This window comes from Aquarana catesbeiana, linkage group LG02 (genome assembly GCF_042186555.1).
Source record: "Aquarana catesbeiana isolate 2022-GZ linkage group LG02, ASM4218655v1, whole genome shotgun sequence".
NCBI classification, from domain to species: domain Eukaryota; kingdom Metazoa; phylum Chordata; class Amphibia; order Anura; family Ranidae; genus Aquarana; species Aquarana catesbeiana.
The window spans coordinates 664,828,177-664,850,718 of NC_133325.1; the positions used below are offsets into that span (position 1 = coordinate 664,828,177).

General features: G+C 46.2%; 2 protein-coding genes across 4 annotated transcripts in view; one reads left to right on the plus strand and one right to left on the minus strand.

Moving 5' to 3' along the window:
- The window catches only part of RPA1 (replication protein A1), a 150,899-nt gene extending 149,888 nt beyond the window's left edge, over positions 1–1,011 (minus strand). The window contains exon 1 of one of the 2 annotated variants that reach the window (XM_073616621.1): positions 719–1,011. Coding sequence is in view for 1 of the 2 variants with exons in the window: in XM_073616620.1 (XP_073472721.1) it covers positions 719–754 (36 nt within the window). In the remaining variant the exon portion in view is untranslated. The remainder of the gene's footprint in view (positions 1–718) is intronic. The other variant, XM_073616620.1, reaches the window with a different exon arrangement.
- SMYD4 (SET and MYND domain containing 4) overlaps positions 982–22,542 on the plus strand; it is a 117,842-nt gene continuing 96,281 nt past the window's right edge. Inside the window, exons 1-2 of one of the 2 annotated variants that reach the window (XM_073616619.1) lie at positions 982–1,177; positions 14,701–14,857. In XM_073616619.1, coding sequence (XP_073472720.1) covers positions 14,721–14,857 — 137 coding nt within the window. In that variant the 5' untranslated portion in view covers positions 982–1,177; positions 14,701–14,720. Of the gene's footprint in view, positions 1,178–14,695; positions 14,858–22,542 lie in introns of both variants that reach the window. The other variant, XM_073616618.1, reaches the window with a different exon arrangement.

Sequence of the window (22,542 nt, forward strand, 5' to 3'; positions counted from 1 at the left end):
TCAGTGAAAAATGGTTTATCTCATCCCTGTAATTGCTACATCTGCAGGAGAGCTTGTTCTGTTGACAAATAAACAACCTCGGTGCACACTATGAACTGCAAGTAGATTGCACAGGAAGCGCATCGCTTTTCTTGTTCAGATCGCATGCAATTCAGTACAGCGCTATTTGAGCCCCTTGATTTTTGAACGTGCTGAAATCGCAGCAAAGATGTTTTTGAGAGCCGCACCGCAGCCTGATCACATGGTCCTTTTTACTATTTGACCTGTGACAGGTAAAGTGACCTGTGTTTGGAGCGTGTAACTTTGTATTGATGGCCATAGCGGATCGGATCGCAAGGACGTGCGATATGAATGCAGCGCAGGAAACACGCGCAGATCGTGGGGGTTTTCCGCACTGTATTAGCGTGAACCTAGGCTGGCTGGATCAGCAGGAGAAAATAAAAAATGGAAAACAGAAAATACAAGTAACACATCTAAGAATTGGTAAGCTGCAATAGAAGAAAAGTTTGCTTTGGGTTTGATAGCACTTGAAGTCTAGTGACCAGAACACATATATAACAGAAAACTAAAGCCCCGGATTCCTGCCACCAAGGACGATGGCGAACTACAAGTCCCAGAGGCAAGCAGGCCTCGCACAAAAGCCTGCCACACTCCCCCAATAAATAACAGGGCTCGGTAGGTTCCTCCATAGACTTGTCTAGACAGATGCCCCACTCACCGCAATGGAGCCCTCGCTGAGTTTGGGTAGTGCCATGCCGGCTGTGTATCGGAGAGTAGAGAATGAAGCTGACAGCTGTCTTTGCAGCACCACTCTGAGCGCGCCAAACGAACCCTCAATCGTCTGGCGCCAAATCCCACATCTGGTCACGTTGGGCCTTACAGAGAAGTGACGCAGGAGCAATGCCTGTGTTTTCTACCGGCCATCTTTAGTCCTGGCAGCCTCTGCACTCACTATACGTCTTGTTACGCCTAGCCGCCCAGGTAATAGCTGCACGGCCCCGTTCGCTGGTTGCCCTCAGTAATGATGGCGGCAGCGGAATAAGCCCACCGGCCTGTGCTTTCGTGTGTTTATTGGAGCATCGCGCCGTGGGAGGAGAAAAGTCCAACCACGTGTCTCCAACTACAAGAGGGCTACAGAGGAGTGACTGCAGCGTTTGTGACAGTGCTGGTGAAGGAGGTTTGTGTATTAGCCAGACACTGGCAGGGCCGTTAGGGGTGGTCAGGAAGAGAGTAGATTAGAGGTCTGTGTTAGGCCTCATCTACACAGCTGCTAAACGGACGTTAGGAGCAGTTGGGCAATTTTTCCACTGCTTCTGAATCTGAACTCTCCTCTATGTTATCTTATCAGTACACGTACTCATGGTCCTTTATAGTCCTTTCCAGGTAGTTGCGTTTAGAGGCCCTTTTTGGAACCCAAAAAATGCATTCCGAAGCTGTGTTTAGAGGTATTTCAAATGCGGTAACTCGCGTTTAGCCACGTTTCTTTTACAGGCATTTTTGGCTATTAAAAAAAAAAAGCCGATAAACACGGCAAAACGGCCGTTTTAAACCTGGGTTACTATCTGTCAAGTTAAAGTGGTGTTCCGGCCGAAATTATACTTTTTAAATAAAAATACCCCTATAATACACAAGCTTAATGTATTCTAGTAAAGTTAGTCTGTAAACTAAGGTCTGTTTTGTTAGTTTATAGCAGTAGTTTGTTATTTTATAAACTTACAGCAGGCTGTGGCCATCTTAAGTGTGGGCATCTGAAGCCAGACTGTATTTCTTCCTGGATCTCATCCTTGCAGATCTTGCACATGCTCAGTGCAGCGCATGCAGTGTAATAGGTTTCAGGTCAGGTTTCCATAGCAACGGCAGTGTCAGAGGAAGTTGCCGCCCCTTCCCAGAAGGCATTGCAAACAGGAAATGATGTGATGGGCCGTGGCCAGGGAGGAGGAAGTGAAAAATGAATACAGCAGATATCCAATTTGTTTACAGTGCACAGTTTAGTGAGGGATGCTGAAGAGTTGTAAAAGTGGGTGGAGCTCCACTTTAAATCGTTCAGGAGAGGTTGTAAAAACGTCCCGTGTACATGAAGTCTAAGGCCCCATTCACGCCTGAGCGTAGCGGTTTCAGGCAGAAATCTGTGCGATTTTTACCGTGATTTTGTACAGGTTACCAATGCAAAAAGCAGAAAAATGCCCAAATCTGCCTAAAAAAAAAAAAAGTTCCAGAACTTGTTTGAGCTTCAGACGTTTTGGGGCTTCTGGCTTCAAGCGTTTTGGAATGGAGATGTGAACCATCTCCATAGAGAATAATTGAATTTTTTTTTTTTTTTTTTTTCCCCTCCAGCGTTTTGTGGCTTCAAGCTACAAAACGCTCAGGTGTGAATGCGGCCTTAATCATTTGTTGCTCAGTAGTTTACAAATGCATCTTTCCTGGGCTGGAAGTGTATTTATAGGTGGAACCTTCTGGGCTCATGCACACCGGACGTTTTACTAATGCTCCTGGACTCCTTTCCTCCTGGCAGCAAAAAAAAAAAATGTTTGTAAACTCACTAACGCGTTTAGGTTTGTCACGTGATTGGGTGTTCTTTTCATTGTGCAGAATAATAATCCTGGCCATTGGAATGAATTAAAGTGGTTGTATGCCCTAGTTTAAATTAAAAAACTAACCTGTAAGGCAAAGGCATATCATTATGAAATACCTTAGAATGAAGCTCCCGCACCGCCGCCGGTCATCGCTGACTGAGCTGACATGTTGCCTCGGTGATTCTTTTCGGTTCGCAGCTCTGGCACTGTGAGTAGCTACACGGCAATCTAGATAATATCCTGCGGCACGCTGGCTCCTAGAAAATATGTGTCGTGATTCCCAGGAGTCAGTGGGCATCGCTGCCTCTCAGCATCTTGCTGTGCCGTGTGTTTAATGCGCATGTGCAAGATCAGGAGGTGCATTCTGGGTAGCCAGCAGCACCGTATCCTGGAAGAGAATCCTAGTGGGCTTCACATGCCCACAATGAAGGTGGAAACGCTCAGGAATAAGGATGAGCTCCAGCGTGTTCACACACCCCACATGCAGAGCCCGCCAGGAAGTCAGCGCTGTGCTAATCACAGACAGTGAGACATTTTCCAATCTCTGCAGCCGCACGGGACAATGTCTCACTGCCTGTGATTAGCGCAGTGCCAACTTCCTGGCGGGCTCTGCATGTGGGGTGTGTGAACACGCCGGAGCTCATCCTCACTCAGGAAGATGATATCTAAGTTAAAGCGGTGTTCCACCCAAAAATGAAACTTCCACTTTGCGGAATCCCCCCCCCCCCCTCCAATGTCACATTTGGCACATTTCAGGGGGGAGCAGATACCTGTCAAATACAGGTATTTTGCTCCCACTTACGGGCATAGATAGCCGAGCCACCTGCGGGTATCTACGCCACTTCTGGCTCCTTCTCTGCCCCCCCCCCCCCCAGCTGTCTTCTGGGAGACACACAGGTCCCAGAACACAGCAGGGATCAGTGGGGTCACGCATGCACAGTAGGGAACCAGGAGGAGAAGCCGCAAGGCTTCGCTTCCTGATTCCCTTACTGATGATTGCGGCACCACCCGAGGGACAGGTTGGCTTCGGGTGCCGACATCGCGGGCGCCATGGACAGGTAAGTGTCCTTATTTTAAAAGTCAGCAGCTGCAGTATTTGTAGCTGCTGACTTTAAAAAAAAGATATAGGCGGAACGCCGCTGTAAGTACATTCTAAAAAACATGTACACAAAAGGAGATTGAATTGGAGACACGATTTCATGTATATTAAGTAGACAAGCAGAGGGGATGCAGAAAAAATAAATATGTGTTTGGAACTCCACTTTAATACTCAAGCGCTGAACGCATGTGGTCTACATCCTTTTAGGCGCATCAAGCTTTGTTTGTCTGCCAAAACTCTTCCTTCTGGGCGCAATGACTGTGGGATTTTTTTTTTTTTTCTACCTGCCTTTATCCGCTTGCCGAACGATAGCTACAGTGCATCCACTTACCAGGTAATCGGCTGTGTCCAGTCGCAGTGTAAACAGGATTTGCTGGTTATCGGCAGTCCCCTCCTCACACTGACAGTGCTTGAAGAGAGCTAGTAAACGGCAATCCACATAGAGGACATCTACACTGATAGGCCTCTTGCACACTGCAGCTTGAAAAAGCTCAGTACAGCTTTTTTCTTTTAGACCCCTTTCACACTGGAGCGTTTTTCAGGTGCTATAGCGTTAAAAATAGCGCCTGCAAACCGCCCTAAAACAGCTGCTCCATTCACTCCAGTGTGAAAGCCCGACTTAAATTTATCCACAGGGCATATTATACCCCCTGACTTGGTTAAATTGATGATCGGCAACTCCTATCCGCATATTGATTAGTGGTTCCAAATTAATAATAACTACTGCAGTAAGGAACAGACACAAAAGATATGCTCAGCATCTTTCCAAATAACTGTTCTGCTTTATTATGACACAATTGAAGGTTTTTATACACATGATTACGTAGGTATCACATTAATATTACAATTGTACGTTTATGGTAACAAGGGGCGTTACATACTCAGGCTAATTCTAATCAGGACTCGAAAGAATGTAAACATGTGCTGAAAACATTATTAGTGCTGTGTGCACAGTGAGGGCAGAGTGCAATACATACAAAATAAAATACAATTATATACAGAACAAATTTCCATTACACCCCTCAACGTCTCTCGGATATATCCTATGTACTCGGAGACATATTCGAAGTGTCAACAGGCAGTTGGGACGTACTGTCATGTTATCAGGGAGTACCCGATTATACAGCAATTTTGGAAGGTAGTGGTGCTAGAGATTAACCTAATTGCAGAATTCTCTGACGTTGGACCCTAAGGTGCTTCTCCTGGGCATTGGGGTCTCAGTGGCTCAATCTACCCATAAGAAATTGCTAGTCTTTTTTCTGTGTTTTTATGCCAGGAAGGTTGTCCTCCAAAATTGGAAGCTGGCTACTCGACCCCCCCCCTCGGTGGCCCAATGGTTCCAGCTGGTAGACTCTGTACTACCCCTATATAAACTAACCTATTTGAATCATAAGTGCCCCCAGAAGTTTGCGTTTGGGATGCTTGGGTTATGGCTAGATTACCCCATTGCACTGTAGACTTGGGGGGCTACCCTCTGGACCCATATGGGAGAAACTGGAGTTAGAACCCTTAGAGATGCTAGACCTGACAGCTCTGAATGGTTGGAAACTAATATAATCTCTAGAAGACAGAGCTCCTTGGAAATTCCTCTCGACCCACACTATTCCTTTCTACTGTCCCCAATTCTCTATCTTCTGGCCGCCCCCCCTCCTTCTCTCCAGCCCCGTCCCCGCTTCCTCCCCCCCACCCCTCTTTCTCTCCACGCTCTCTTCTTTTTTCCTATAGAATCCCCTCACTTCTGATGGTTGTAAGTCAGTCTGATTGAGCAAAGTGATGACTGGTATACTTATTTGATGTTTTAAAAAAGCCACTTAAAATACCCTGTTATCTGGAAGACTAGATTCATTTGTTCATTTTAACGAATCTTGAACTAGCTCTGCTTTATTGCCTTATTGGATGTATGTGACACACTTTGTTTCTATGGTGTATTGTCTTTAAACTGCTGCTCTGATATTGAACTAATTTGATATATCCTTTATACCTAATTGTTTTGTTTCTAAACTTGCAGTATCTTTACTTTTGTTAATAAAACGGACGTAAGGGATGCCCTTTTGCACACGGTTCCATTCTGCTGACATAAATCAGTGTACGGCGGTCGGCAAGTGGTTAATGTATTGCACCACTGGCATGTTCCCGCAGCTGCCACTAGCTGTGCTGTTTCCGTGGGGTTATAGCTGGAGCTGGTTTGTTGAGCCTTGCTGTCCACCGGCATTTAACCTCAGCTGAGATGGCAGCTCGGGAGGCCTTAGGAAGGAGTACACATGCTCCGAACACACGCCACGCCCACTGCAGTCTTTCTGTCTCCCTGGTGATGCTTGCTTGCGCTCCCAACCACTGCCCCAGAGCACTGGAAACCACTGGCAATGTGGGACGCCGTGGAACCCAACTCTCCATCCAGAGGGAAACTTCACTGCTTGGTCTCTTTTACATTCCATCTGCTTAGTCTTATCCTGTAAGTGCAATACCCAATAAGTGTTCCTTTTTGCTTCACATACTGCACTTAGGTTGGCGCTGCTTCTTTCCCAAGCCGAAGTTCATTTTTGTCAGTGGACAAAAGTGTGATGTACTTTTCGTTTAGTTTTTGTCATGGTAAAAAGGGCGCTGAGGAAAAGTTTGACAAAGATGTTTTTGTTGACGAAATTAACACTGCTGGCAACAGTGCCAAAAGCTAGGTTTTATAGGTCCAATCCAACTAAAATTTGAATGTGTTATTTGTAGATTACCTTATGTCTGGGAGCAGGTCTTAAAGGAAACCTAGTATGAAAGGGATGTATAGAGATTATTGTACTTGTGTCTTCAAAACAAGAATGTACTAAGACTTGTGTTGGAGTCTGCTGTGAAGAAACCTCTGTTTTCTTTTTCAAGTCAACTGTTTTCATATGTGAGTTTTATATATGTGGATACCATCATATTGCCCTGTGAGGCAAACCCATGTGTTTACTCTTTTTCTTGTGCAGTTGCAGGTTTCCTTATTCTCTAAAACCTCTATAAAAATATATTGGAAAAAATAAAAGAATTCCAGGAAGAGGGAGCACCCAATTCAGTGGTCCATGCAAAGTGCACTGCGGGCAGCAGGTGCCTGGAAACAAATTTTCCAAGGTACCTGGACAGGACCCTGTATTTATATCCGCCCGGTGTTCAAGCACTGGGTGACATCATCAAGTGCCACAGGCATACAAATGAATATGATACAAATTATATGTATTTTTTTTATGTATCTATTGGAGGAAAAGGGAGGGGTACAAGACAATAGGGAAACTTTTAGGATGGCTCCTACCTGGCACCGGTAGAACAAATTTAGCAATAATGTGGCCGTTTATATACCAAATGCCATTCTTGGCTTAAACTGATTGTAAAGGCTTTTTTATTTATTTATTTTTCTTTTTAAATAACAAACCTGTTATACTTACCTCCTCTGTGCAGTTGGTTTTGCACAGAGCAGCCCGGATCCTCCTCTTCTCGTATCCCTCCTTTGCTGCTCCTAGCCTCTCCCTCCGTTGAGTGCCGCTCAGCCAGCAGCTTGCTACAGGGGTTAACCAAGCCGAGTCAGAGCTCTGTATATACATTCAGACACACAGCCCCAACCTGGCCCCGCCCCCTCTCTCCCCTGATTGACTGACTGACTGACTGACTGACTTTGACAGCCACAGGAGCCAATGGAGCCGCTGCTCTGTCTCAGCCAATCAGGAGGAGTGTCCTGGATGGCTGAGGGCATCGTGGATATCGCTGGAGAGAGAAGGGGCTCAGGTAGGTAATTTGCTACACACAGGTTTTTAATTTTAATGCATACAGTGCATTAAGAAAAAAAAAAAAATGTTCTGCCCTCACAACTCCTTTAAAGCAGCGGTCCTCAACCTTTTTGGCACCGGTTTCATGGAAGAAAATTTTGCCAAGGGGATGGAGGGGTCGCTTTCTCCACAGCCAATTTGTTGGTGCAATGGCTGGTGTTAGCGCTTCAATCATCACCACACCATGGTTGATATGGTGTCCAGATGATTGAAGCGCATTATTTATATTATTACATTGTAATATAAAATGAAATAGTTCCACTCCCCATAATTCAGAATAAGTGGGAGCTCTGAGTTTGTCACTTGCCACCGTCGCTTGCCGCCAGATGCATCTTGCCACCGTCGCTTGCCGCCAGATGCATCTTGCCACCGTCGCTTGCCGCCAGATGCATCTTGCCACCGTCGCTTGCCGCCAGATGCATCTTGCCACCGTCGCTTGCCGCCAGATGCATCTTGCCACCGTCGCTTGCCGCCAGATGCATCTCGCATCTTGCCACCATCGCTTGCCGCCAGATGCAGCTTGCCACCGTCGCTTGCCGCCAGATGCAGCTTGCCACCGTCGCTTGCCGCCAGATGCAGCTTGCCACCGTCGCTTGCCGCCAGATGCAGCTTGCCACCGTCGCTTGCCGCCAGATGCAGCTTGCCGCCAGATGCAGCTTGCCACCGTCGCTTGCCGCCAGATGCAGCTTGCCACCGTCGCTTGCCGCCAGATGCAGCTTGCCACCGTCGCCTGCCACTAGATACCAGAGGCAACATGTAATGTTAACATTGTAAATGTAATGGCAATTTTGTAATGGAATTTTTTCAGCAGTGAAAGACTTACAACTTATCTCTCTGTGCCTCTCCCCAGTGCTACAGTATCCAAGCGTGTTATGCAGGACATGCACAGTTGCTGGGTCCTATCCCAGAGTGGGGGCGGAACAGCAGCAAAGTGGGGCGGGCGATGAGAAATGATGTAATCTCTCTGCTCACTTACCACACCTCTGATAGAGCAGCCTTTATGGCCTGGCTGTGAGGGCAGATCAGCATTGATGTGGGGTAGGCGGTGAGAGATGTCACCTCTCTGCTCGCCCGCCGCACCTCTTACAGTGCAGCCTTCGCGGCCTGGCTGTAAAGGGCTACGGACCGGCGCCAGGTTGCGGACCCCCGGCTTAAAGGATAACTTCTCCTTTGGAACATGTTATATGTTCAACCTGTATTTAGGGTGGAACATGTAACATGTTCCTGCCTCCTCTCCCTTCAATCCCCCCTCCCTGTGACAGCTGCAGGGGTTCCCCTCCCCACACCTGCTGTCACTCTTATCAAACATCCTGGCTGTGTGGGGCTCTGCTCATATTCCAGTGAATGCATTAACTACAAGTACCATTTTCCCAGCGGCTGATAGACTTGTTTCATTAGGCTGCGGGGACGCTGATGAGCCCTCTCGTAGTCTACTGACACGTCCTTCTGCTTTCAAACAAAGTCCACAACAACGTGTATATAGAACCTAGGGTTCAAGGCTCTGGTGTGTGCATCCCACAGGGTGCCAAGCTTAGGAGCACATACTGTATCACACGGGGTACAAGGCTCAGCAGTGCATATCACACAGGGAGCATACCACACTAACCCCTTCCAGGGTTCTGCACCTTTGGTCTCCTCAACTCCACCAAGCCTCTCTCTCTCTGGCTGTCTCCCGTATGACACTTGATGTTGCTCACTAGTCCCATCTCCTTTTTGGCTCCAGTCCATGGGTTCTTCTCCTGAAAGTCGTTGGGGAATCTGCATTCTGTTAGTTAATGTAACCCCTTCCCTAACCACCATTTTCGTCTGGCTTGTGCCAAGGGGTACACCCATAATTTCCTGCAAAATGGCATCGGGCAACATTGCACCTAATGAAAACCAGCTCTACACTCTCATTGTATCGCAATCCTCTTGGAGACACATACCCTGATTTCCTATCTATTCGGTACTTTTTGCTTTTCCAAAAACATTTTTCACAGTAAGGCCAAGATCTATGATTTTCAATTGGAAATCATTGTTCAATAAAACATTCTCAAGCTTCGGTTCTCTATGGATGATCCCTTTTTGCATGTAAGAATGGGATACTACAGACTATTTTCGCAGTGATATGTCTTTTCACCTCATTGTTCAGGTCTTTATTCCCACGAACCTGCCTAAGCAGGGTTCCACGTCTGGCCAGCTCCATTTAATAACGCATGTAGTTGTGTGTCTGGAATGCCCGAAAGCCATCAATGAGGAAGGTATTCATTTGACAGTTGTAGGCTCAATCATGAGGTACTTTTACCACTGTCCGTGGCTTTTTTGAAATTTTTATGGCCACCTGTTCCCCTCGCATGTGATCTGTTGCTTGCCAGTAGGACTTTTCCAAAGCCCCCTTCTCCAAACACATTGTAGAAAATTAATTTTCAGCTGTCATGGCAACTAAGTCTGTCATCTGGGTGGTAAAGGAATGACTGGGACCCAGTTTAATGTAATCTCCATGGTTAAAGATGACAAGTTCAGGGACTGCAGCTGTTAATTGTTCAAAGGGGTCTTGTCCTCCTACATTCTCTCTGGTTGTTTTGCATGTTTTTTCAGACACGTTCTCTTGAAATGTTCCCCATAGTAAGTCCATGTCTCTCTCAAACTTGAACCTTTACGCTGAGTTTTGCTATGTCATTTACTGTAGATTGCACTCTTTGTCTTTATTTGCACATGGCACATTTTTGGTTTTGGTTATGGTTCTGGGACATCAGGAACCTGTTGACTTTTCATGCTTTTGAATTTTGAATCCTTTTTGGCTGTTTTGTTTAGAACCTTTCTCTTCTTCTGTGCGAATATCTCTGAATCTTCTGATTTCTGTTTAGGTGTCCTAAAGAGATCTGGGTTCCCACCCCCCACACCCAAAATGTGCTATGCATTTTCTTTTCCTTCATCATTGATAGATACTCTTTTCAGCCTTCACCTGGACCTTCCAAATGACTTTCAGTGCTATTGGCAACTAATTTCACCTGTTTTAGATCACAATCATGTTTTGTTAGTGCTTGTGTATCAATAAAGTGGCATAGTATTGTTTTCAATTGTAAGAAGAACAAACTGTAAATATGCATTTTCTTATCGCACACCATACCAAAATCCACCATTATGCTGTAATATATCAACAACTTACATTGACATCAATAGAATATGTCACCAGCACGCCAAACTTCTTTAATCACACCAGAATGCGATCAACATTTCAGAGTGATTCTCAATATGGCATGTGTGACTGCCATTGTCACCAGGACAAAAAGTGATGGCAGTATGGTGAGAGATCTAAAATATTACACACCTGCCTGCCAAACTGCAGCTAACTGGACTAGGGCAATGAACAATTAGCATGATCCTGTATTCCAAGACCGTATTCTAGCTGGGTGATTACATGCTTCTGTATTAAAGTATTTTTACTTGCTTCTTTGCTATGTACAATGAGATCTGCATGCACAGCTCAGTGTAGAATGTCAGCATGTGCCTAGATGGATAAGCACTAGGGGTGTTGAAAATAATTGTGTAATTGATGCATCGCGATGCAGAGAATGACTGCATTGTGATTGCATCAATGACGTCATCCTGGCACACCTATGTCAGAGTCCTCCTCTCCATGCCTAAACGTGTATGTGTAATCGCACAGAGCAGAGATCTCCCGCTGTGACACTGACCTTGGATCTGGAAAGCCTGACAGCCGCTGTATCAGGGTCCCGCCTCCTAGACCTGCTCCTATGATATACAGCACACTGATCCAATGCCAGGAAATTGAATAAGTGTGACATGTATCATAGTAGCTGGTCCAGGAGGCGGGACTTCTTGACAGCGGCTGCCGGGCAATTCAAATCCAAGCTCCATGTCACAGCAGGAGATCCCAGCTCTGTGTGATCCAGGCACTAATGAGGATGCACTGATGAGGCGAAAATGATGGGTACTGATGAGATTGCCCTGATGGCCATATTCAAGGCTGCACTGATGGGCACAAATAAGGCTGCACTGATGGGGTTTTGACTTTTGTTGAAAGCCTTGGGCAGTAATAGTGATGCATCGCAGGAAACAAATCGAATCGTTGACAGGATAATCGTAATCTAATTGAGGGACCAGTGACGATGCACACCTCTAATGAACACCCATTCGTGCACAGGAGTTGTCACACCAGCCAATCAAGATGGATGAAGATCCAAACCTGGAAAAAAAACATCCAAAGGTGTTGGTTGTTGGCAAGAGAGATTGTTGACACATCACTGGAGTGGAGGTTGTAACATAAATGTAAGCGTAGGATCGTTTTGCCTTAACGAGATGTGATGTGATCTGTAGAAGTAGTGTAATTGTAGATTTAGTTTAATTCTGAATTATTAAAAATATAGTATTCAATATCAGTCATGGACATATGTTCTTTCATTAGCATTTGAAAAGGACAGAGCCAGCTCCAAGAAAGAAGAGTGGACACCTAGATACCAATAAAAGTTCCCATATGAGTAAACATATATTGCCACCTTTCTGAAGCCTTCAATGGAAGTCCTAGCCAGTGTGGCTACAAGGATCCACAGGGGGCATTCACAAGGCCCCATAAGGTCTGCCAACTTTGATTATATCACCAGATCTAGTGAATCTATTTTATCTCTCATAAAAGCTAAAATATTAGCGGCAGAGAGATGAAAATAATTCCTTTTGACCGTACACGTGTTGGGTTACGTGTACATGTAACTCTGTATATGTAGCGTGTGTAGAATCCTAGAAAAATACACAAAACCTTTATATGGCACCTGATTGCAGCAGACAGGCAGTGATTGGTAGTGTCGTGATCGGACTGATGCGCTGGTATCGGAAATCCTATCCATGACCCAGCAATCAGCGCTGTTCTGGTCATTTCAGAACTCAAAACATCCTGAGGGCTGAGACAGGAACACCCCCCAGGGTTGATTGGCCAAGGGCTAAAGTCCAGCCCACATCCATATTTCAATAAATTGGGTAGCCTGAGATATGGATGTCGGTCTTCCACAAAGCCAGTTGGAAACTGGGGAGTTCCCACATGTTCCAGTATGCTTCTACAAAGGATAGACTTTGGTAAAGTTTATTTCTGTTTTTATCGCTTTTTTATATTCATAGCAAATTGCCAATTGTGTGTCTTTTTGTATTTTTTGTATCTTTTTTTTTGGTAACTCCTTTTTCTTTGTATATCTTTTTATGCACTGCCCACTTTCGGGATATTAAATGATAAAATTAATAAGTGACTTTTGTGTACTAAGCTAGGATTCATCTCTCTGGAGAGGTTGTTGTATTTTAGTGCCTAAGTACTCAGTCCAAGTTACGTGCCAATCGGTATGCAATTGCTCTGCGTGTTGGCAGATTGCATGCAGATTGTAATCTAACAGATCTGCCAGAGATCTGTGTGTGTGGTGGCTCAGCAGACCAGTCTGCGGACACATTGTTGGGCGGTGTCAGGGTATTATTTGTGTCTCTGGTGTGTGGACAGTGGGAAGAGTGATTAACACCAGGGTTCTAGCTTGCAGGATAGTTGGATGAACCCTAGAAGTGTGTAGTAATTGCTAGACTGCTCCCCAACCCTTAGCGTGCACCAAATTGTATGTAAGATTTGTATCTGTCTGTGTGGGGTCAGCCAGCTGGATTGGAGTGGAGTCTTCCTCTAGTGGTGGCCAAAGGTAGTGCGGGTTGTGAAAGTACCACAGCTAGTCTTACTTGCTCAGTATAGGTTCCCCCTTATTCCCATATTTCCTCTTATACCCCCAGTCACGGAACAACATCTCGGATAGCTAGTTGCAGTGGGTATGCGTAATCGTGACAGAGGGGACTATAGTTCCACTTTAATATAGAAATCAGTAGCCAATTAGACGGTATACAAGCTGGCAGGGAGTAAAGAGTGTTTTTTGGGGGTTTTTTTTTTTCTTTTTTTTTTTTTTTAGGTGTGCTGTTTTCCTAGCTCTTGGATTACCCATCCCTGAATTAAATTACCTTTCTCTTAAATGTAGTATAAACTGTTATTTTATGTCAGTGAAATTTGGCTCACAATAACACATATTTGTAACCTGTATGGCAGACAACCATTGCTCAACTCCTTTTCTGAAATTACTAGTTCTCTGAATATCAATCTCAATACATAAATCATTGACCCAGATCTGACTTTTGGGATCTGCATGCTTGTTCCAATTTAGTGTCCCAGAATGTATTAGGATCTCCAGGCAACTCAGATTTTCAGAAGTAATGACCTCCACATTTGTCTCCCAACTTAGGCTGGGTTTACACCAGTGCGAATCGGATGTGTGTTACCCACATCCCATTTGCCAATGTCAGGAGATTGTGACCGGCTCTCTATGGAGCTGATTCACACATCTCTGGAGCAAATTGCACTGTGGTCCTCTGTGTTTTCTAGTGCGATTTAGGTCCGCATTCAGCCAAAAATTCGGGCTGAAATGGTAAATTGAGACTCACCAGACCCCTGCTGTGAGCCGCTCCATTCCTCAGTGTGAACCCCCAGCCTTAGAGCCCTTTTACACTTAGGCAGTTTTCATGCCTCCCCAGTTTGGAAGCCCGAGTGCTTTCACACTGGGGTGGTGCGCTTGCGGGACGGGAAAAAAAGCCCTGTAAGCAGCATCTTTGGGGCGGTTTTGGAGCGGTGTATACACCGCTCCTCCACTGCACATTGGAATGTAATGAAATAAAAAAAGTGCTTTGGAAGCGCTGCAACACGGGCGCTCTTAACCTCTTCTTGAGGGTTAAAAGCTCCCCGCTAGCGGCCGAAAAGCGCCACTTAAACAGTGGTAAAGCTAGCAGCGCTTTACCGCTAACAGACCCACCGCCCCAGTGTGAAAATAGCCTTAAAGTGGCACTGCAATTGGTGGAATTCTGATCTGTAATCAATTTCCTCGTACTAAAACGAATTAGTGCTGAGAGCATTAAGCCGCTGGGGCATGGCGTTTTGTTTGACTTTTTAGGGTCAATGGCAACCGTTTGAAATGTTTTTTCGATCATGCAAAATTCATTAAAATGGTGCATTTGACCTGCAGTAGGCTCCCTTCTAAGCTGTATTTCCACTTCAGGGTTTGGATTTCTATAGACTTGTATGGGATTGCAAAGCCTGTCAACATAGACCCTTGGCCATGGCTCTTGGTTCGAATGTATTTCAATGTTTTAATTTGAGGTGGAACCCCTCATCCCCCACTTTTTGTGTAAACCAAGGGCTTTCCTTACTAATATTTAAACTTCTCCCACAGTACAGTTCTAGATTTGATTATATCCATGATGGAGTTCCCTTTGCTGGAATGGCAGGACTGTGCATACAGGAAGTGGTCACAACTTTCACAGTGTGAAAAAGCGAAGTTTTCCGCAACCTCAAGCCTTATGGACAGCTTCATGGCTTGTTCATCACAGCTTCAGTAAGTAATTATCTATGATACTAAAAGATGGCTGTAATTGAGAACACATGCCAGTATCACTTAATGGGGTGACATAGTGTTTTTAACATGCTTCCCTGACTTTTATGTGCTTGTTTATTGGCCATGTATTATTTTGCTAATGAGTTTCATGGTTAAAGCTCATTATTAGTTGTTGAAAGTTCTCATCTGTATTCATTATTTGCTCCATTGACTACTTGTTTCTTGAACAGCTGTTTCTGCCTATTAATCAAGAGGATATATTTTTTATCATTTTGGTAACAATAAATTGTTTATATTGTATAATAATTGTGCATATTATATTGTGTATATGTGAAGCAAGGCACCATCAGTTGTAACATTATTAGCAATATCATATCCATATAGTTCAGCCTTCTAATAACTGTGCTGGTCCAGAGGAAGGCAACACGAGTACGCAACACAACAGCTTTACGTTGGCCGGGGATAAAAAAATAATTTACAGACAGTCATAGAAACTACCAATTTACCACAACACCGGAAATGAAAGCAGAAGCCATAAACCCATGAAGAAACATTGAATATATTGCAGCTTACTAGCCCTAGGTTGTGGTGGCTGCATTATATGTATATATGTGTTTCTTTATATTCTCCTGGTGATCCTGCCAGTTGCACATTTGTTGTCTTCGGGTGACAACTGTCACTCACTTTTCTGTATCTATGGAGGAGCAGCATTGTCACGCTAGGAAAGGAACTGCTGTAGAACTACTGAACAGCTCCCCATTTCCTTATCCCCACAGTACAGATAAGAATTGTTCTGTAGTCCTCAGAGAGACATTAACAGTCTAAAAAGGCCAAAAGGGAGCTAATAAGAGAACTTCATTAGGGTTTTGGGGTTTATATCAAGGGTATTGATTTAAAAAGGTCTGGTCAATAAAATGTTCTTCCAACAGAAGTCCAAATCTTATGTTTATGATTTCGATCCCTGACATCACAGTCCCCTTTCACATCATAGTCCTTCTTTCACACCACAGCCCCTCTTCATGTTTCAGTAGCCCATTCCCTCATATCATAGCCCCCTTTACATCCGTTTCCTTTGTCACCTCATCACACCACAGCTCCCCCACTGCACATCAATGTCTGGATGGAGGGTGGCAGCTTCCCATTTGTGCATGTTGACAAGTACATGATTGTTTGTTATGACTGATCAGCGGGGAGAGCGAGGGTAGTGGAGGGCAGGAGAAAAATGTGGCTTGGCAGCTAGCTGCTGATCACACCCAGAGCATATGTCTTAGTTGCCATATGCTGTATACACCAATGTGTATTCTAATTAGCGGCCAACTCCTGACAAAACGTTTACATCTTAATGGATAAGTTCATCTTTCCTAACATGTTATATGTTATACCCACATGCAGGATGTAACCTGTCAGTGATGCAGCAATCCCTGAGCACTGAGCGCAAAAAGTGTAGCTAGCCACAGGGTGCTATACAGCTCCAGACCAGTGGTCCATTCCTATAATTCCCAGGCAATAAAGACCCCTCGGAATAGTATGCCTACTGTGATGCGTGAAGCCTGGACCCATATAAGGACCAGCTTCATGGAAAGCTAAGACAGCTTCATACTGATTGTTAGACCGATACTGTAGCTTTATACCTTTAAAGTATGAGGCTCAGGATCTCTATTAATTGCAGTACACTTTTAAGTGTCCCCCAAATAGTATTCTCTTTGTGCAAGACTATTAGGAATCCAGGATAGTGTTTTAAGGCCGGCCATAGACTGTTTGAATCTCCGTCGTTCAGCAGGAACCAGCCAAGATTCGAACCATGTGTGGGCAGTCTAAATGTACCAAGTTAATCAACTTGGGTACAACCAGCCTTCTGAATTTTACATGAGATTATCTCTAGCTGCAGGTATAGCCGCTATCAATAATCACTGGCTCGGTAGGATGGATTCCACTGTAAACACTGTCTGTGTTGATTGGGGAATCAAATTTCTTTCCTGCAACCCATGGTCAGTGTATGGCCTGCAAAAGTTTATTCACTTATCAGGTCTTTCAAACTTGGCAGTAAAAATTCCAACATTCAGATCTTGGTCTCAGGTGGATAATTAGGTGTTACGTCCCACTTTTACAACCAATTCCACACAGAGCCCTTATAAGGTACTTAGGCACTTCCTCCTGCCACGAGGACTTTGCTATTGGACCATTGACACCTGGGTTACTGTGTATCCTTCTAGGGACACAATTACTCTATTTTCACACCCTTCTTGCCACAGAGGTACACCCTCACTGATAGCAATGGCAGAAACCAGACACAAGGGAACCACATAAACTCAGGCAAACACTCACTCTGCCAAAGTTTTTGACAATGTTTCCCTTCCACTGGAGCAGGGCCAATTTTAACACAAGTACTAGCGGCCTCTCTGACAGGTAACTGCCTTATTACAGCCATCAACTGTCCAGAACTCAAAAGCACCAGGCTTCTTCTCCATCATCACCTTCTCTACCTGACTTGGAATTGAATCTGCCCGCTCTAGAAGCGGTAGTAGCCATGGAGAAAGAATAGGACCTGGAGACGGTGCTAGACGAGGCTGTGAAAGATATGTCACCCATAGGCTCCTTTACACTTGATGCTATGGCTTCATGCATCTCGACATGTCCCCTAGGTACTAAGACCTGTGAAATCTAAAAAGACATTCTCCATTCATCAGCACATACAATGGACAATTTACCGTATTTATCGGCGTATAACACGCACTTTTTTCCCCTTAAAATCAGGGGAAAATCGTGGGTGCGTGTTATACGTCGATCCCCGCTATTTTGTGAACTATCGGAGCGATCGCTGCGATCGCCGCCGACATTCACATAGCGTGTATTTTTAAATATGGCGCCGCGGAGTTCGGAGGGACTCGGGGGCGCTCGTTCAGCTGAACGAGCGCCGCCGAGAACACAGTGACTGGGCGGAGCCGAGATACACATAGCCGAGGGTTCTCGGCTCTTTTCGGCGCCGTTCACAGTCCCGCCCAGTCCCGCCATTGGACCTCTGTTATGTCCATCATAGGGACTGGGCGTGACTGTGAACGGCGCCGAGAATAGCCGAGAACCCTCGGCTATGTGTATCTCGGCTCCGCCCAGTCACTGTGTTCTCGGCGGCGCTCGTTCAGCTGAACGAGCGCCCCCGAGTCCCTCCGAACTCCGCGGCGCCATATTTAAAAATACACAGTGTAACTTGTGTATGTCGGCGGCGGTGTATGTTGGGGACAAGGCTGCACTGACCATTGGGGACATGGCTGCACTGGGGACAAGGCTGCACTGACCACTGGGGACATGGCTGCACTGGGGACAAGGCTGCACTGACCACTGGGGACATGGCTGCACTGGGGACATGGCTGCACTGGGGACAAGGCTGCACTGACCACTGGGGACATGGCTGCACTGGGGACATGGCTGCACTGGGGACAAGGCTGCACTGACCACTGGGGACATGGCCGCACTGGGGACAAGGCTGCACTGACCACTGGGGACAAGGCTGCACTGGGGACAAGGCTGCACTGACCACTGGGGACAAGGCTGCACTGACCACTGGGGACATGGCTGCACTTGGGACATGGCTGCACTGGGGCAAAGCTGCACTGACAAGGCTGCAGATGGACACCGATAACGCTGCATTGATGGGCATTTAAATGTAAGTTTTCCAAAACGTCTTTCAGGACAGCACCCGAGAGATCATGGCTCCTCCTCCCACAGGAAACACCTCATCAATTAAGTCTTTAAATTGGAATCCTCCACGTTGCCTCATCAGTTTTTTGTGTTTCCTCCAGCTGGAGGAGCACCTCTGGTGGGAGCCATGATCTCCCAGGTTTATCCTGGGAGACACAGGTTCTCACCTGATAGGTCTTTTCTAGGCTAGGAGAGTGAACCTCCCACTTGCCTCTTATATAGACGGTCCCGTGGGCTCCCTCTCCCTCTTCCGTGCTCGGGGAGAGCCTGTACGTCCGGGGGTGCTGCCTAAAAATTTTTTTGGCCTGCAGGTGGCCGTCCTCTGTTCCCTTCTACATGGAGGAACGAGCGGTGGCGGCCGCCATGTTGCTGGTGGCAGAAGAGCGCTTCAGCCACGTCCAGGCAGCACTTCCGGGTCGGCGCGTGCGTCATTTCCGGCGCAAAGCGCAGTGGGAGAGGGCAGGGTCACCTGGCGCCTTATTTCCGGTTCCAGGTCAGCGCAGCGGCGTTTTCGAATCTGGAACCGGTCGTTTTACCACGCACCGCAGACAGCTATGGATAGCGATGCAGCGGATAAGGGGGCAAGCCAAGGCGCCAGCAAGGCTAAGGTAAAGGACTGTGTCCTCTATTACCCTGGGCCGTTTTCTCCTGTGGGGGGGGTTACTCACCCTTTTCCCCCCCTTCCCCCACCACCCCCCCCTCCCCCCCCCCCCCCTCAGAAGGTATGTTGCAGTGGCTAGATTTAGTATATCTGCCCTACAACAGGGGATTAGGTGGTGGTGGCTTGCTGGGCACATGGAAAATGAGAGGTTTCTTCCTTAGTGCACCTGGGTGTATTATTTGCGCTGTATCACAGCCGTTTAAGCGTGGTTCCATGTCTCTTTTCTGTTTGTCCAGGCCAAAGGTTCTGCCCAACCAGTCAAGAAAAGGTGCCCTGTCTGCAAAGAAAAATTAAGCGATGCTTGGACCAAAACGCTTTGTGCAGAGTGCATTACAAATTTGGTCAGAGAGGAGACTCCATCCGTTTGTGGCGACTTAGTGTCAACAATAAAGGATGAGCTCCGGGCCACCTTTCAAGCTTTTAGGTCAAACCTAAGAGAGGAGCCAGGTCCCTCTAGGGATCCTCTGGTTCCGCAGCCATCTTCAGAAGCCCAGAGTGGTTCTCAAATAATTTTTGGGGGTCCGATGTCCCAAGACGCTGCTCAAGGGTCCGTTTCCCTCGCTCCAGATGATACAGATTCTGAGGAGGTGGAAAATGAATCAGATACCGCTTCTAAATACAAATTGTCACTAGAAGAGGTGGGAGGACTCCTGAAGGTAATCCATGCCACTTTGGGGATAGAAGAGGAAAAGAAGGAACTCTCCCTGCATGACCGCATGTATGCTGGTTTAGGAGATTCAAAAGGCCGTTCTTTTCCAGTCCATTCAGTTATCACTGATATGATTAAAAAAGAGTGTCTGGAACCTGAGAAAAAGCCTTTCTTTTCCCGGGCTCACAAGAAAAGATTTCCATTTGAAGAAAATCCAGATTCTATATGGAATAAGGTTCCAAAATTGGACTCTGCCTTTTCTCAGGTCTCTAAGTCTACGGACCTAGCCTTTGAGGATATGGGCACTCTGAAGGAGCCCATGGACAAAAGGATGGACCTGCTTCTTAAAAGAACCTGGCAATCAGTAATGCACAATCTGAAACCAGCAATGGCAACAACCTGTGTTGCAAGGAACTTAGATCACTGGGTTAACCAGTTGAAAGCCCATGTCATAGCAGATTCCTCAAAACAGGAGATTCTAGACTCTTTTTCAACCCTGTCGGCAGCAATTTCATATATTGCGGATGCGTCTGCGGAATCTATCCGCATGTCAGCAAGGTCAGCAGCTTTAACAAATTCTGCCAGAAGGGCCTTATGGCTGAAGACGTGGCCAGGAGATGCTGCATCTAAAAATAGATTGTGTGGTATTCCATTTGCAGGTGATCTGCTATTCGGTTCAGAGCTAGAGTCCATTCTTGACCGCACGGCAGATAAGAAAAAGTTGTTTCCAGTTAGGAAGAAACAGGTGCAAACCCGTAAGCATTTCTTTCGGCCCCAAAAAGGTCAGCAGGAAGGGAAAACGCAGGGCAAGAGGAAGTCATGGTCTTCTCAGAAGCCCAAAGGTAGGGGTGGAGTGCTCTTCAATCCTCCTGCGGCCTCCGCAAAACCACAATGACTCTGTCAAGGTCGGGGGAAGACTACAGGAGTTTCTTCCTCAGTGGAGAGCCATTTCCTCAAATCAATTCGTTATAAAGATGCTCTCCCAGGGGTATGTGATAGAATTTACGGAAGAACCTCCAAGAAGATTCCTGGTGACAAACGTCCCAAGGGACGCAGTCAAGGCTCTCGCCATGAAGTCCTTAATTCAGGAACTGAAAAATCAGAGAGTCATTGTTCCGGTCCCAGCGGGGGAGTTCTTCCAGGGGTTCTACTCACATGTCTTTCTGGTTCAGAAACCTTCAGGAAAGTTCCGTCTTATCCTGAATCTCAAAATGCTGAACAAATCGGTAGAATACAGAAGGTTTCGGATGGATTCAATATTTTCAGTAAGAAACCTCCTGTATCAAGGGTGCTATATGGCATCAATAGATTTACAAGATGCCTACCTCCACATTCCTATTGCCGCCAGGTCGCAGAAATATCTGAGGTTAGCACTGAAAGAAGGGAAGAAGGTGGTACATCTGCAATTCAGAGCACTCCCGTTTGGTCTGTCATCATCCCCAAGGGTCTTCACGAAAATAATGGCCGAAGCTCTGGCGCCTCTGCGTCTAGAGGGGATCTCAGTTATTCCTTATCTGGACGACCTGCTGTTTTTTGCCCAGTCCAGAGAAGGTCTTCAAGAAAACTTGCTCAGAGCCCGTGTTCATCTAGAATCCATGGGGTGGATTTTAAACCTTCAAAAATCAAATCTGATTCCCTCACAGGAACTGTTATTCCTGGGTTTCCGTATCAACTCTTTAGAACAAAAAATTTTTCTTCCAGAGGAAAAACAGAAAAAATTGGTACAAGTGGTGTCATTGCTACAGTCCAATCAAGTTCTGTCCATCAGGAAGGTTATGTCAGCATTGGGAACCCTGACCTCTTCCATTCCGGCCATCCAGTGGGCAAAGCTCCATTTCAGACCTCTGCAAAGTTTCCTGTTAAAAACCTGGAATCACCAGCAGGATTCACTAGATTCATTAGTGAAGATCCCTACTTCAGTAAAAAGAAGTCTGTGGTGGTGGAAGAACCAGACAAGGTACTCAGAGGGGCTGTTATGGTCCTTCCCAACTCAGGTGAGGTTGACAACAGATGCCAGTTCCTGGGGTTGGGGGGCTCATATGAGCGGCCGGTGGGCCCAGGGCTCGTGGGACACAAGAGATGCGCTGAGGTCCTCAAATTGGAGGGAACTAAAAGCTATAGAAATGGCCTTACTGACCTTTGCGAAAGAAGTCCAGGGGCAACATACTCAGATCCTGTCAGACAACGCCACGGCGGTGGCTTACATAAACAGACAGGGGGGAACCAGAAGCAAAGTTCTGCAGAGCTTGGCAAAAGGCATTCTGAGTTGGGCAGAGCTCCATACTCTATCCTTATCCGCGGTCCATTTAAAAGGGACCCTAAACAGAGTAGCGGACTTCCTAAGCAGGAACCAGATTTTAGAGGCAGAGTGGCAACTGAATCCAGAAGTCTTCCAGTTAATAGTGCAGAAATGGGGGCGCCCAAGAGTGGATCTCTTTGCCACCCAGGAAAACTCGCAAATGTCTCGCTTCTTCTCTCTGAACAGGAACGAGGCATCACTGGGAGTGGATGCTCTGGCTCAAGATTGGAAGTTTCACCTCTGTTACGCATTCCCCCCGTTTCAGCTTATCCCTCGGGTCATAGCAAAAATCAGGAAGGAGGAGACAACAGTGATCCTCATCACTCCTTTCTGGCCAAAAAGGCCTTGGTTTTCATCCCTTCTTCAGATGCAACAAGAAC